Source organism: Harpegnathos saltator, unplaced genomic scaffold (assembly GCF_003227715.2).
Source record: "Harpegnathos saltator strain DR-91 unplaced genomic scaffold, Hsal_v8.6 scaffold260, whole genome shotgun sequence".
Taxonomy (NCBI): domain Eukaryota; kingdom Metazoa; phylum Arthropoda; class Insecta; order Hymenoptera; family Formicidae; genus Harpegnathos; species Harpegnathos saltator.
Window position 1 is genome coordinate 252,256 of NW_020230051.1, and position 15,059 is coordinate 267,314.

Sequence of the window (15,059 nt, forward strand, 5' to 3'; positions counted from 1 at the left end):
ATTAAACAATTCAATAATCAAACCTGTGAACCTGCCCGATTCCGCAAAATAATTAATAAAATATATTTCATTTTCTTGGCGCTGAATATTATTAATTATTATTAAATTATATATTATTAATACTACTACAAATAATATTACAAATGATATAAATTTTTACAAATAAAATTCGTAAAAATTTGTATTATTTGTAACATTATTATACAATTACAAATAGAATTACAAATAATAATATTACAAATAATGTATATTACAAATAATAATATTATTAATAATAAAATATTAGGTGCGCAACTAAGTTTTCGCTGTTTTTTTGATGAAAATGCAACTTTATTGTGAAAAAATGGTTACAAATGAATCATTCAAAATATTGCCCATCGCTAGCGACAACTTTTTCCCATCTTTCTGGCAGAGCTCGAATACCGTCACGGTAGAAGTGTTCGTCTTTTGAGGCTATCCACGAATCAAGCCATTTTGAGATGTCTTCATATGAGCGGAACTGCTGATTAGCCAGACCATGTGCCATCGAATGGAACAAGTAATAATCGGACGGCGCAATATCTGGGGAATATGGCGGGTGGGGTAGGACTTCCCATTTGAGCGTTTCTAAATAGGTTTTAACGGGTTTGGCAACGTGAGGCCGAGCGTTGTCATGCTGTAGAATCACTTTTTCGTGCCTCTGCTCGTATTGTGGCCGCTTTTCGCGCAGTGTTCGGCTCAATCGCATCAATTGAGTTCGATACCGTTCCCCAGTGATGGCTTCGTTCGGTTTCAACAGCTCATAATAAATAACACCGCCATGGTCCCACCAAATACACAGCAAAACCTTCGCAGCGTGAATATTCGGCCGAGCCGACGACGTAGAAGCATGACCGGGCAGTCCCCATGATTTTGTTCTCTTTGGGTTGCTGTAATGAATCCATTTTTCATCACCCGTAACGATGCGATGAAGAAAACCCTTCCTTTTTTGCTGCTGGAGCAGTTGTTCACAGGCGAAAAAACGACGCTCAACATCTCTTGGCTTCAAATCATAAGGAACCCAATTTCCTTGTTTTTGAATCATTCCCAACGCATGCAATCGCTTGGAAATGTCTTGGCGGGTAACTCCTAATGCTGAAGCAAGCTCTTTTTGCGTTTGGCACGGATCCTCATCGAGCAATGCCTCCAATTCAGCGTCTTCGAAGGTTTTTGACCTTCCTTCACGCGAACGGTCGTCAACATCGAAATCACCGTCTTTGAAGCGACGGAACCAATCACGGCACGTTGTTTCACTTAGAGCAGCATCTCCGTAAACTTTTTGGAGTTCTCGATGCGCTTCAGCCGCCGTTTTCTTCGAATGAAAGAAGAAAAGCAACACTTCCCGCAAATGACGATTATTTGGCACAAAATCAGACATTTTCACACAACTAAAAGTATATGACGCAAAAACAAAATCACTAATGTGTCAAAGCGGTTTGTTTACCATATGTCTAAGCTTGGTTCATGACGTTTTGGTTATGTCACAATCGACCAGCACTTACTACTGGAGCCATCTCTTGAAAAACAGCAGGAACTTAGTTGCGCACCTAATATTATTTGTAATAATTTCGGTGCGTCGAGTAGACAAAACTTTTCAGTATTGTCATAGAGAGGAAAGGATAGAGAGACAGTCGCGCCCGCGATTCAGATTATGGGCAAGAAAGAATTAGGCTCGCTCGCTAAGCGAGAATGAAAGCGAAAAGGAGGGAATGATATCCTCTCTTTCTCTCTCTCTCTCTCTCTCTCTCTCTCTCTCTCTCTCTCTCTCCCCCTCCCTCTCTCTCCCTCTCTCCCTCTCTCTCCCCTGCTCTCTCCCTCTCTCCCTCCGCTCTCCCCCGCTCTCCCCTCCCCATCCTTCCCTCTCAATCTCCCTCCCTCCCTCCCTCCCTACCTCCTCTCTCCCCCCCGCCTCTCGCTGGCTCGGCGCGTCGACGATTGCCGACGCGTCACTCACACGGATAGACCGAGCTGGCTGTATGCGTGCATGTGGAGGAGCGGGGGGAATCCTCGTGCAAGCCCGTCACCAAATTCGCATCACTGATACCAATGATGTCAAAACCGAACAAGCTGCGGACAAGCGTTACTTGTAAATACCGGAGATCAACTGTTCATCAGCTCATAGACAATTAATATGACGAGATACCCGTGGAGACCCGTGTACTTCTCTTTCGTCTTTGGGTACAATTGCGATCAATAAAAATTTTCACGAATTGTTCGGTTTTGACATCATTGGTATACGTGTGTATGTGTGTGTGTGTATGTGTACACGTACACGTCATCATTTTTATTCATGCTAAAAGAAATATATATGATTACGTAAAGAATTTGTCTGCGTATTATTATACATTCTACATAGTTCTCCCTGTGATAGTAAAAATAACACACTTGAACAACCTCTACGCTCATATCACAAAGCCTGATCCACTGCGCTACTGAAGCAAATTGGTAATTCTTCTGCTATAACGACATTAACAGAAAAGACTAAACTTCAAACTGCATTTCTCAAAAACGTTTAAGATTTGCACCGTTTGTGGATAGCATTTGTTACCGTTACATCAATATTATACTTTTCTAAAAGCAAAATCGCGCGGTGATTTCAAGGATGAAGATTCCTCTTGTGTGAGATATTAATTATTCATTCTTTATTAATGGGAAAAGATTTTCCTTTGGTTTAAATGTTCAAGAAAAGTTATTTGTTCTCTGAGAATCTTTCAATTTTTATGTTCGTGAAAAGTTTATAAAATTCGTAAAGAAAGAAAATTATTTTACTATCTACCCCATACAGCACAGAAATATTGCAGCAACATTGCAGCAATCTTGTTTTGCAAAATTGTATCATTGCAACATCATTGCAAAATGTTGCTGCAATGGTGCAGCAATATTGCAGCAACATTAAAATGTCCACTTGCAGTAATATTGCGTTGCAATGATGCAGCAATATTGCATTATAATAGCGCAGCAATATTGTACTGCAATACTGCAGCAACCCAGTAAGCAAAATGAGCGCAAATTGCGTACAAATTGGCAGCAAACCTGATCAGAAATTGATATCAAAACCATAGCCATCTGTGTCCTCATTAGGATCCGGTTTTGCTGGCAAGGCTTGATACCACATAATTTGCAGCAAGATTGCAGCAAAAACGGCGCAAACTTTTCAGCGCATAACTTAGTAACAGATAGGCGCCAAAAACCGAGCAAAGCATGCGCACAAGAGTTGAGAGCAAATTGCCTGCAAAACCAGAGCAAGTCTTGCACGCAATCAGCTGACGTGGATTGGCTTTTAAATGAACTCTAACCTATATATACACTCAAACGCAAAAAAACCTGGTACACTAAAAATTTGGGAAAAAGTTACAAAATTTCAAATGATCATAACTTGGTAAATAATGAAGATACAAATATGCGCAGAAATGCAAAATGAAGCTTGAAACGTCCTCTTTAAGAATATCTGAATGGCAATTATGCTCGGCCATTTCTTTCAAAATGGCGGATGACAAAGTGAGAGGATGCAAAATTGATAATCAAAGATCCGTGTTTGCGATGGTGCATGGTGTGCATCAGGTATCGCAGCGTAATGGGATCAAATGCACATGAAAGTATAGAGTGTTATCTTTAAAATGCTACTTTACCGAGCTCGATGTGATCATTTTTCACTGAGTTGTTCCAAATTTTGCTAAAAATGCGGTTTTCTTGTTAAATTTGCAGAATTCAGTGAATAAGTATCGCATCAAGCTCTATAACGAAGTATTTTAAAGAAATCATTCTATACTTTTAGATACTTTTCGTCCCATTGAGCTGCGACACTTACTTTGCTCCATATGCCGTCGCACGCTCGAACCTTTTTTTAGCAACTTTTCATGTTCTCCTTTATATCACCCGCTGTTCGGAACTAGCCCGAACATATGATAGCTCCGGAGAGCTGGCTGGAAGTACGGGATCGCAGAGCGACGTCCGCCTGCGTCTAGGCTCGCTCGAGTCCGCTCGGTGACCGTCCGGTCGTCCTGATCAAAGGCCGGGGCCTCGCAAGGCGATCACAGACCCTGCTGATCAGGCAACGTCGCGCGCCGACTGGGCCCTGCCCAGGGACGGCGGCGAGAACAAGAGAGAAGAAGCACGCGCACGTGCCGATGTAAAGTGACACGCAGTGTAAACGCAATGGACGCAATAGACGCAGTAGTAACGCAGAAGAGAATAACGCAGAAGAACGACGCAGAAGAACCTAAACGTAGCTATATATAAGCGAAACAACGTCGCCTACGCAAGTCCCGCAGGACACACGTCCGTGACGTCAACGGTGCGCGGCACCCGAAGCACGCCAAGGACGTGCAACGAAACGACCTCCGTCGTTTCGGATGGCCTGCCCTTCCGGGCGTAATGGCCAATAGCCAGCCACGGTCCCGAGGACGCGTGGAAACGGAGCTCCGAGAGCTCCGGCTCGCAGGACGACCAAGTCGCTCCTGCGAGAAAGCCAAGTTCCCAATGGACACTTGGACGAAGGAGCGCGACCGCTCTAGGACTGCGACCGAGCCGCTCCAAAACCGCCAAGGCCCCCTACGGACACTTGGGCAATAAGGGAGCTCGAAGCTCCGAGGAGACGGTCGAGTCGCTCCTAAGATCACGGCAACGCCGTGAGCCCGAGATCACAAAACGAGGTTCGAACCATTTGCCTCAACCCAGCAGGGTGTGTCGGCGCCACCTTCAACTCAGCAGAGTCTATAGAGCGATGGTTCGAATCTGAAACGAAATACCCGATCGCCCTAGGAAGCCTAGAAAGCGCGTCGGTAATCACCAGTAACACGATGCACTAACGTGTAGCACTACTTGCTACCTAAACTGGCCAGGCAGAAGACAAGACAAGGCAAGGACCAGGCATCGCGCGCCTGGTTATATATCCGGGCGGTCGAATCTTGCCCGCGGGCAGCGGAATCGCGAGCCGCGCCGTGTAGCGGCCGCGGTTGGACCTAGTGGGGGTCCCGCGCGCTCGCTCGCGAGAACCCGAGTCCCCCGCCGCCAGCGAGAACGCCCCGGGCACCAGGCCGCCCGCCCTGCAGCGTTGACTCGCACCGACTATCCGTACAGCACGTGATGCTGTACGGAACATACCGCCCGCCTCCGTCGCGGCGACGGAAGTCAGTGGTGGAACAAACCCCCACCAGGAAGGCCCCACTCGCGGCCTGGCGGCCGTGAGGGCCTGTTGATCCCCTTCATGTTGAAGGTTGATTGGGATGAGCCCCTTTCGGATCCACAGGGAGCCTCACCAGCCTGACCAGTGGCCGGGTCAGGGTCGAGTCCGCTGTGCGCACCTGCGCCACGCGGACGTGCCCATCCGGGCCAGGCAGCAAGCCGGTGATGCGGCCGAGAGGCCACCGGGTAGGAGGAAATCGGCTATCCGCCAAGAGCACGAGGTCGCCGATGTCTAACGGACGAGAAGCGATGAGCCACTTGCCCCGGACCTGGAGCTGGGCTAGATATTCTCTAGACCATCGCTCCCAAAGATGCTCCGTCATATGCTGGAGCAGCTGCCAGCGACTCATCCTCGCGACCTGAACGTCCCCGAGGGATCGCTCAGGCGGACACAACAGCGGGCGCCCAATCAGGAAGTGCCCAGGTGTCAGGGCCTCCAAGTCCTGTGGGTCGTCCGTCAACGGACACAATGGCCTGGAGTTGAGACAGGCCTCAATGCGAGCTAGAAGAGTGGCGAACTCCTCATAGGTCAGTGCCTGCTCTCCTATTACCCGTCGCAAGTGGTGTTTGACGGACCGCACTCCTGCCTCCCACAGTCCGCCGAAATGCGGAGCTGAAGGAGGCATGAACTTCCAGGTGATGCCCTGGTTACTCAAGGAGGCCGCGACTGGTCCCCCCAACGCCATGACCGCCTCAAACTGCCCTCGCAGCTCGCGGTCCGCACCCACAAATGTGGTCCCCCTATCGCTGTACACGGTAACCGGCAGGCCCCGCCGGGCCGCGAAACGATGAAAAGCCGCTAAGAAGGTCGGGGCCGAATAGTCACTGACCACCTCCAAGTGGACAGCGCGCGTGCTGAAGCAGACGAAGACAGCAATATATCCCTTGGAGGTGGTACGTCCGCGCCCTCGAGACGGACGCACCGCGACCGGTCCAGCATAATCCACCCCGGTGGCAGAAAACGGTGGATGAGGCAACACCCGATCGCGAGGCAGCGGAGCCATGAACGGGGTGATCGGGGTGCCCTTATGACGTGTGCAGCGCACACAGCCCCGGATCACCTGGCGCACGAAAGAGCGCCCAGCTGGAATCCAGAATTTGCGCCTCACGGTGAGCAACGTCAGCTGCACTCCCCCGTGCAGCGTGCGTTCGTGCGCATCTCGCACAACGAGAGTCGCGAGCCGAGAGCGTCGCGGTAGCAGGACTGGCTGCCTTCGAGCCGGATCGGGAGCGGTAGTCTCGGACCTGGGTCGGTTTGTTTAGCTCGGGCTCCGTTATGTCTAAGGAGGAGGACATTCTTGGGCTCATCGAGCTGCAATACGACCGGCAGCACCGCATGGAGCGGCTGCTGGACAATGCACGCAAGTCCGGTCAACTGAAGTCAGTTGGCGGGTTGACGTCTCGTTTGCAGGTTCTCGACACGTACTGGGCTCAGTTCCAGGATGATCATCGCACGATCCGAGCGTCTCGCCTCAAGACCGTGCGAGAGTCAGACTACGTGCAACAGGATGCCTGTGGCACGGTACAGGAAGTCTACATTGCGCAGCGCGCAGAAATCCAAACCCTGCTCGATGGGTTGAAGGTTCAGGAGGCTGAGTCGGCTGCTCACGCAGTTCCCGCGCAGGCGGTAGTGCCCGAGGCTTCGTTGCCTCGCATTCCCATTCCGAAGTTCGAAGGGAAGTTTGACGAATGGCGCAATTTTAAGGATCTCTTCGAGTCCTTAATAGTCGATAACCCGTCGTTAGCATCAGTTCACCGGATGCATTATTTAAAACAGAGCGTATCGGGAGAGCCTGAACGTCTGCTCCGGCACTACGGCGTCGCTACTGGCTCGTTTGAGCAAGCGTGGGAAGCGCTATGTGCACGGTACGATAACCGTCGTTTGCTTGTGGACCAGCATCTCGACGCTTTCCGGGATATTGGCCCGATGCGTCAGGAGAGCGTCTCCGAGGTTCGGAGGCTGCTGGATCGAGCCAGCGAGCTGCGAGCCGCCTTGCGCCTTCTTGACCAGCCAGTGGATGCTTGGGACGTGATATTGGTCAATATCCTCCGTTCCAAGCTAGACTCTGCAACGCGGCGGGCCTGGGAGATGGCCACCGCGGACCGGCGCGAGCCAGTGAGCTGGGACAGACTGGCAGTCTTCCTGGACGAGCGTCGGGTGGCGCTCGAGGCGGTTGCCGCGGCTCCGTCCATTGGGGACAGCCCCCGTGCCTCATCGGCATCCGAGCGGACTGGTCGACGATCGCTGCATCTCCATCGGCCCAAGCCGACCCGTTGCGCTGAGTGCGGTTCTGAGCATGGACTCAGAGAGTGTTCGGCCTTTAAAGATCGGCCGGTCTCTTCGCGACGGGCAAGGGTGCGCGCTCTCGGGTTGTGCTTCAACTGCCTCGGTCCGTCGCACCAGGCGGCCGCTTGCCCGTCTAAGGGTCGATGTCGGGAGTGCGGAGAGCCGCACCATTCACTTCTGCACTCCGCCCAGCAGTCTCCGGCCCCGGCGTCGGGGGAAGCGCCGGTCACGGCGCATGCTGCGACGCGGATGCCTGCGCAGCGAGTGCTTTTGGCCACAGCCAGGGTTTGTCTGATGGCGTCCGATGGCCGATCCGCTGTGGTTCGAGCGCTCATTGACCAGGGCTCTGAGGGGAGCCTGGTGTCCGAGGCGCTTGCGCAGCGGCTGCGCGCGTCTCGTAGATCGGTGGATGTCGGGCTGTCGGGCGTCTCAGAGGGACCCCCTCAGCGGGTGCGGGCCAGCACGTCATTGCGGCTCAGGGCAACTGCTGGCCTCCCGTTCTCCACCACGGTGGAGGCCCTCATTCTACCGAGGCTTACGGCGTACCACCCCCCGCAGAGGGCTCGGCTGACGGGGAAGTGGTCGCATTTGAGGAACCTCCGATTGGCGGATGATCACGATGATGACGAGCGCATCGAGGCGATACTTGGAGCGGAGGTATTCGCCGAGATCGTGTTGACGGGGCTTCGCCGGGGCCCGAGGGGAGCTCCCGTCGCGCAGCGTACCCGCTTGGGGTGGGTGCTGTGCGGGGCTCTCCCGTCTGCCGCCGGAGCGGGCGGCTCTCATTGTCATGTGGTGCAGTGTGCGTCGGACAACATGGCGGATCTCTTGCGGCGCTTCTGGGAGGTGGAGGAGATTCCGGTTGCTTCCCCGCTCTCTGAAGAGGAGCGGGCTTGTGAAGAGTTTTTCGCGGCGTCCTTTCGGCGTCGTGCGGACGGCCGCTATCAGGTGCGGTTGCCTTTCAGGAGCCTCCGACTGAGCTGTCTCTCGGCGACACTCGGCGGATTGCCACTGCCTCGTTGCATCGCTTGGAGCGGCGACTGCTTCGGCAGCCTTCCTTGGGCGGGGCCTATCGCGACTTTCTTGATGACTATGAACGACAGGGGCATATGATCCGCCTGCCGCTCAATGTCGAGACTCCGCGGCTCTCTTACTTTATTCCACATCACCCGGTGATTAAACAAGCCCCCGAGCTTAAAGTAAGAGTGGTGTTCAACGCCTCGCAGGCGTCCACCAATGGCCGGTCGTTGAACGACTTGGTGCACGTGGGGCCGCGCTTACAGCGAGAACTGGGCGAGATTCTACTTGCCTGGCGCATGCATCGAGTGGCCTTCTCTGCAGACATCGAGCAAATGTTTCGTCAAGTGCGGGTGGCTCCGGAGGATCAACACCTCCAACAGATTCTCTGGCGAGACAGCCAGACGCAGACAATATCGGTGTACCGGTTGACCACGGTCACCTATGGCATGGCGTGCGCTCCTTATCTGGCCATCCGCACGCTGCACCAGCTGGCGCTGGATGAGCGGGAACGTTATCCCCGGGCAGCAGACTTACTTCGTCGACAAACCTACGTCGACGATATTCTTGCGGGGGCAGATGACCTTGGGGAGGCACGCAGTCGACAGCGTGAGCTGAGCAGCTTGCTCATGGCGGGCGGGTTCCGACTCAGGAAGTGGGCGGCCTCACATCCGGAACTCTTGTCCGGTATCCCGGAGGGGGACCGCGAGCCTTTGGTGCCTCTGCCGGACCCTGGGGCCGTGGGTGCATCTGTGCTGGGGGTCGGTTGGATTCCGGTCGAGGATGCATTCTGCTTTTCGGTCAACCCCGGGGCTCAATCAGCCATCTCGAAGCGTGGCATCTTGTCAGTCGTTGCGCGATTATACGACCCCTGGGCTGGTTGGGGCCTATGGTAGTACTGGCGAAGATCCTCCTTCAGGACTTGTGGTTGGCCGGGCTCGGTTGGGACGAGGCTCTCCCTTCTCCGCTCTCGCGACGTTGGGACGCCTTTAGCACCGGGCTCGCGGGAGGTTTCCGCGATCCGAGTTCCTCGCTGGACCGGATGGTCGCCTGAAGTGGAGATCCAGCTTCACGGCTTCTCGGACGCCTCGGAGCGGGCGTACGCCGCCGTCATCTACTTACGGGCTCGACGGTCTGATGGGACCACCCGTGTCGCTCTATTGGCGTCCAAGACCAGGGTCGCCCCACTAAAGCGGGTAACGTTGCCCCGCCTGGAGCTGTGCGGTGCGCAGCTGCTCTCGCGCCTCATGAAGGCCATGGTGGAGGCGCTCGGTTGTGCCGAGGCCTCCCTGGTTTGTTGGACCGACTCTTCTGTCACGCTCCATTGGATAACAGGGCATCCATCTCGATGGACCACCTTTGTCGCCAATCGCGTCTCGTACATTCACGAGAGCCTTCCGCGGGCCTCGTGGCGGCATATCCCGTCTGGCGACAATCCCGCGGATTGCGCCTCCCGGGTTTGTTGGCCGGCGGGCTACGAGAACACGCCCTTTGGTGGCGTGGCCCCTCCTGGCTTGTCGAGGACCGGCGGGCTGGCCGGGTCTAACTTGCGTCGCGAGCGACCGAAGCACTTGCGAGGAACGGTGCATGGTTCACGTGGTGGCCGTGAACCCGGAGGACTGGTCCGGTGTCCTCCGAGCATGCTCCTTCCGCAAGGCCATCCGCGTGATGGCCTATGTACGACGATTCCTGCGAGTCCCACGGATCAGTGGACCCTTAACGGCGGACGAGCTGAGTGAAGCTCGACTGCGCCTGCTGCGGGTTACGCAGCACCGCTTCTTCGCGGAGGAATTGGGCCGTCCTGAAGCGGGGGGGAGCATTGATGGTGAGATCGGCGTTGCGGCCACTCAACCCCATGATGGACGAGCGGGACCTCTTGCGGGTGGGGGGCCGCCTGCAATTCTCAGCGTTACCGATCGATGCACGGCAGCCAGTCCTGCTACCGCGACGCTCTCGGCTCGCGACTCTCGTTGTGCGAGATGCGCACGAACGCACGCTGCACGGGGGAGTGGCAGCTGACGTTGCTCACCGTGAGGCGCGAATTCTGGATTCCAGCTGGGCGCTCTTTCGTGCGCCAGGTGATCCGGGGCTGTGTGCGCTGCACACGTCATAAGGGCACCCCGATCACCCCGTTCATGGCTCCCGCTGCCTCGCGATCGGGTGTTGCCTCATCCACCGTTTTCTGCCACCGGGGTGGATTATGCTGGACCGGTCGCGGTGCGTCCGTCTCGAGGGCGCGGACGTACCACCTCCAAGGGATATATTGCTGTCTTCGTCTGCTTCAGCACGCGCGCTGTCCACTTGGAGGTGGTCAGTGACTATTCGGCCCCGACCTTCTTAGCGGCTTTTCATCGTTTCGCGGCCCGGCGGGGCCTGCCGGTTACCGTGTACAGCGATAGGGGGACCACATTTGTGGGTGCGGACCGCGAGCTGCGAGGGCAGTTTGAGGCGGTCATGGCGTTGGGGGGACCAGTCGCGGCCTCCTTGAGTAACCAGGGCATCACCTGGAAGTTCATGCCTCCTTCAGCTCCGCATTTCGGCGGACTGTGGGAGGCAGGAGTGCGGTCCGTCAAACACCACTTGCGACGGGTAATAGGAGAGCAGGCACTGACCTATGAGGAGTTCGCCACTCTTCTAGCTCGCATTGAGGCCTGTCTCAACTCCAGGCCATTGTGTCCGTTGACGGACGACCCACAGGACTTGGAGGCCCTGACACCTGGGCACTTCCTGATTGGGCGCCCGCTGTTGTGTCCGCCTGAGCGATCCCTCGGGGACGTTCAGGTCGCGAGGATGAGTCGCTGGCAGCTGCTCCAGCATATGACGGAGCATCTTTGGGAGCGATGGTCTAGAGAATATCTAGCCCAGCTCCAGGTCCGGGGCAAGTGGCTCATCGCTTCTCGTCCGTTAGACATCGGCGACCTCGTGCTCTTGGCGGATAGCCGATTTCCTCCTACCGGTGGCCTCTCGGCCGCATCACCGGCTTGCTGCCTGGCCCGGATGGGCACGTCCGCGTGGCGCAGGTGCGCACAGCGGACTCGACCCTGACCCGGCCACTGGTCAGCTGGTGAGGCTCCCTGTGGATCCGAAAGGGGCTCATCCCAATCAACCTTCAACATGAAGGGGATCAACAGGCCCTCACGGCCGCCAGGCCGCGAGTGGGCCTTCCTGGTGGGGTTTGTTCCACCACTGACTTCCGTCGCCGCGACGGAGGCGGGCGGTATGTTCCGTACAGCATCACGTGCTGTACGGATAGTCGGTGCGAGTCAACGCTGCAGGGCGGGCGGCCTGGTGCCCGGGGCGTTCTCGCTGGCGGCGGGGGACTCGGGTTCTCGCGAGCGAGCGCGCGGGACCCCCACTAGGTCCAACCGCGGCCGCTACACGGCGCGGCTCGCGATTCCGCTGCCCGCGGGCAAGATTCGACCGCCCGGATATATAACCAGGCGCGCGATGCCTGGTCCTTGCCTTGTCTTGTCTTCTGCCTGGCCAGTTTAGGTAGCAAGTAGTGCTACACGTTAGTGCATCGTGTTACTGGTGATTACCGACGCGCTTTCTAGGCTTCCTAGGGCGATCGGTATTTCGTTTCAGATTCGAACCATGCTCTATAGACTCTGCTGAGTTGAAGGTGGCGCCGACACACCCTGCTGGGTTGAGGCAAATGGTTCGAACTCGTTTTGTGATCTCGGGCTCACGGCGTTGCCGTGATCTTAGGAGCGACTCGACCGTCTCCTCGGAGCTTCGAGCTCCCTTATTGCCCAAGTGTCCGTAGGGGGCCTTGGCGGTTTTGGAGCGGCTCGGTCGCAGTCCTAGAGCGTTCGCGCTCCTTCGTCCAAGTGTCCATTGGGAACTTGGCTTTCTCGCAGGAGCGACTTGGTCGTCCTGCGAGCCGGAGCTCTCGGAGCTCCGTTTCCACGCGTCCTCGGGACCGTGGTTGGCTATTGGCCATTACGCCCGGAAGGGCAGGCCATCCGAAACGACGGAGGTCGTTTCGTTGCACGTCCTTGGCGTGCTTCGGGTGCCGCGCACCGTTGACGTCACGGACGTGTGTCCTGCGGGACTTGCGTAGGCGACGTTGTTTCGCTTATATATAGCTACGTTTAGGTTCTTCTGCGTCGTTCTTCTGCGTTATTCTCTTCTGCGTTACTACTGCGTTTATTGCGTCCATTGCGTTTACACTGCGTGTCACTTTACATCGGCACGTGCGCGTGCTTCTTCTCTCTTGTTCTCACCGCCGTCCCTGCGCACGCGCGCCTGGTTATATATCCGGGCGGTCGAATCTTGCCCGCGGGCAGCGGAATCGCGAGCCGCGCCGTGTAGCGGCCGCGGTTGGACCTAGTGGGGGTCCCGCGCGCTCGCTCGCGAGAACCCGAGTCCCCGCCGCCAGCGAGAACGCCCCGGGCACCAGGCCGCCCGCCCTGCAGCGTTGACTCGCACCGACTATCCGTACAGCACGTGATGCTGTACGGAACACCCGCCATTTTGAAAAAATATCGTTGCGCACAATTTCGATAAATCTTTCGAAAGTACGGTTTCAAAGCTTTCAAACCGTTTTTGAAATTTTCTGCTAGGATATTTAGGTGTCGAGATATTCAATTTCGAATTTGCAACAAATGTCGATTCAGCGAGGCTTAAGGGGCTAAGAGGCTCTGCGGTTCGTTTGGCTCTTTCATAATTTCAATAGCCGCGTTCATTATTCTCTATACAATAATTTACACAATTTTGCGAATTGGAAATTTAATTTTTTTCAAAAGTTATCATTCTTTACCCTTCAGTTACGCATGATCACTGTGGTATACATTTTAGTTCGCGAAGCTGTCCCTAGCTTCTCTACCTTCTCCGTACGATTGGCCATTATGGTACACAGCTTGAATATGCTGTTCAGGATCGCGCCTGAGTTCGCGGTGACCCGGCGCGCCGAGTCGCTGGACGCCACCTGAACGTCGAAATTCCCTGGCGCTCCTAGTCCACGGAGCCGCCGCGACGCGGCGATCTGGGTTGTCGCGCGCGCGAGCCCCTCGGCTCGCACGCGAGTTCGAGCTGCCCAGGGCATATAAGAGTGCCCGCGGAGACGATCAGAGATTGCCTTCGTACAGCTTTTGGCCTTCGTACGGTCCACCGCCGATAGTGGCACTATCTCTTGTACGCTGGACTTCGCGAGTTTGTCAGTACGCCGGGCTTACGTTCTGGCTTGACTGAGATTCTGTCGGTGCGCCGGGCTTTAACGCCTGGCTTGACTGGATTTTTCTTAAATGTATGTGCCAAGACAATAAACAAAGACAAACAATTTTCCTTTTCCGAACGTGTTCACTCCGATAAGCGCTGCCTCGTGCGACTTTTCTTTTTCCGTGATCTTTTCCTTTCGAGGCGCGTTGCTTCGTGCAACTTCATCAATTTAAACCATAATTGATTGTTTCGCATCGAAATTATTGCGTCGATTATGGCGACGATAAATCCTGAAAAGGCTGCTCAAGTTATTGCTTTAATTGAAGATGGCAGAAGTCGAAGGTACGTTGCTCAGGCACTTGATTTGTCAGTGTCAACTGTGCAACGTGCTTATGCCAGGTACTTACAAACCAATTCTTTCCATAGAAGGCCTGGTTCGGGACGTCCTCGATGTACCAATCACAATGATGACCGATTTATTGTTTCAAATTCGTTAAGAGACAGACATCGAACATCTGTTCAAATTAGAAACAATTTAAGGGATGTCCGCAACATTAATGTATCCGTTAACACCGTTCGGAGAAGATTAAAGGAACAAAATCTGCTTTCGCGCAGGCCAGCAGCTGTACCTTTGCTTAAATGTCACCATCGCGTAGCTCGACTCAATTTTGCAGTTGAGCATAGAGACTGGACTTACGCAGACTGGAGCAAAGTACTCTTTAGCGATGAATCTCGTTTTTGTGTCTATTCTCCAGATGGACGAGAACGAGTTTATCGTCGCGGTGGAGAACGATTTGCAGACTGTACGGTAAGTGAGAGGCATAGCTACAATGGAGGCTCTGTAATGATTTGGGCAGGAATTTCAGCTAATGCTCATACAGATCTGCACTTTTTTGACAAGAATATGAACGCAGATGTATACGTGGAAGACATACTCATTCCGTATGTTGTTTCGCACCCTTCATCGGAGAGAACTTCTTGTTTATGCAAGACAATGCTCGACCACACACTGCGAGAAGAGTGCTTGATTTCTTCGATGAAGTTGGCATAAATCGACTCGATTGGCCAGCAAATAGTCCAGATTTAAATCCAATCGAACACTTATGGGACAACCTCGGCAGGAAAGTACGAAATCACGTACCTGCTCCTCAGTCACTGCGAGAACTGCGAATAATTCTCGAAAACGAATGGAATACAATTACGCAGGATGAAATTAAAAGACTAATAAGGAGTATGCCTGATCGTATGAATGAGGTAATACGCGCACGAGGCAGTCATACCCACTATTAGTACACACACACCACACACAGCAGAGAGGGTTTGGAGTCATTAATTACTGCAGGAGTGACGAACTGCGGGGTCCTTATCTCTGCTGTAACACCACACACAACAA

At 54.3% G+C, this 15,059-nt stretch overlaps 3 protein-coding genes across 3 annotated transcripts; 2 read left to right on the plus strand and 1 right to left on the minus strand.

Annotated features, from left to right (window-relative positions):
* Positions 1 to 5,222: 5,222 nt before the first annotated feature.
* Positions 5,223 to 6,290, minus strand: LOC112588655 (uncharacterized). The gene has a single exon (XM_025299313.1). It carries the CDS (start codon positions 6,204 to 6,206, stop codon positions 5,223 to 5,225), a length of 984 nt encoding a protein of 327 aa, XP_025155098.1. The 5' UTR covers positions 6,207 to 6,290.
* A 188-nt stretch (positions 6,291 to 6,478) lies between these two features.
* Positions 6,479 to 9,402, plus strand: LOC112588656 (uncharacterized). The gene is made up of 2 exons (XM_025299314.1): positions 6,479 to 8,350; positions 8,455 to 9,402. Exons 1-2 carry the CDS (start codon positions 6,479 to 6,481, stop codon positions 9,400 to 9,402), a joined length of 2,820 nt encoding a protein of 939 aa, XP_025155099.1.
* Positions 9,403 to 10,661: 1,259 nt separating this feature from the next.
* Positions 10,662 to 11,526, plus strand: LOC112588657 (uncharacterized; the record flags this gene model as incomplete). Its single annotated transcript, XM_025299315.1, has 1 exon — positions 10,662 to 11,526. A coding segment is annotated over exon 1 (566 nt), but the record flags the coding sequence as incomplete, so codon positions are not given.
* Between the last annotated feature and the right edge of the window lie 3,533 nt (positions 11,527 to 15,059).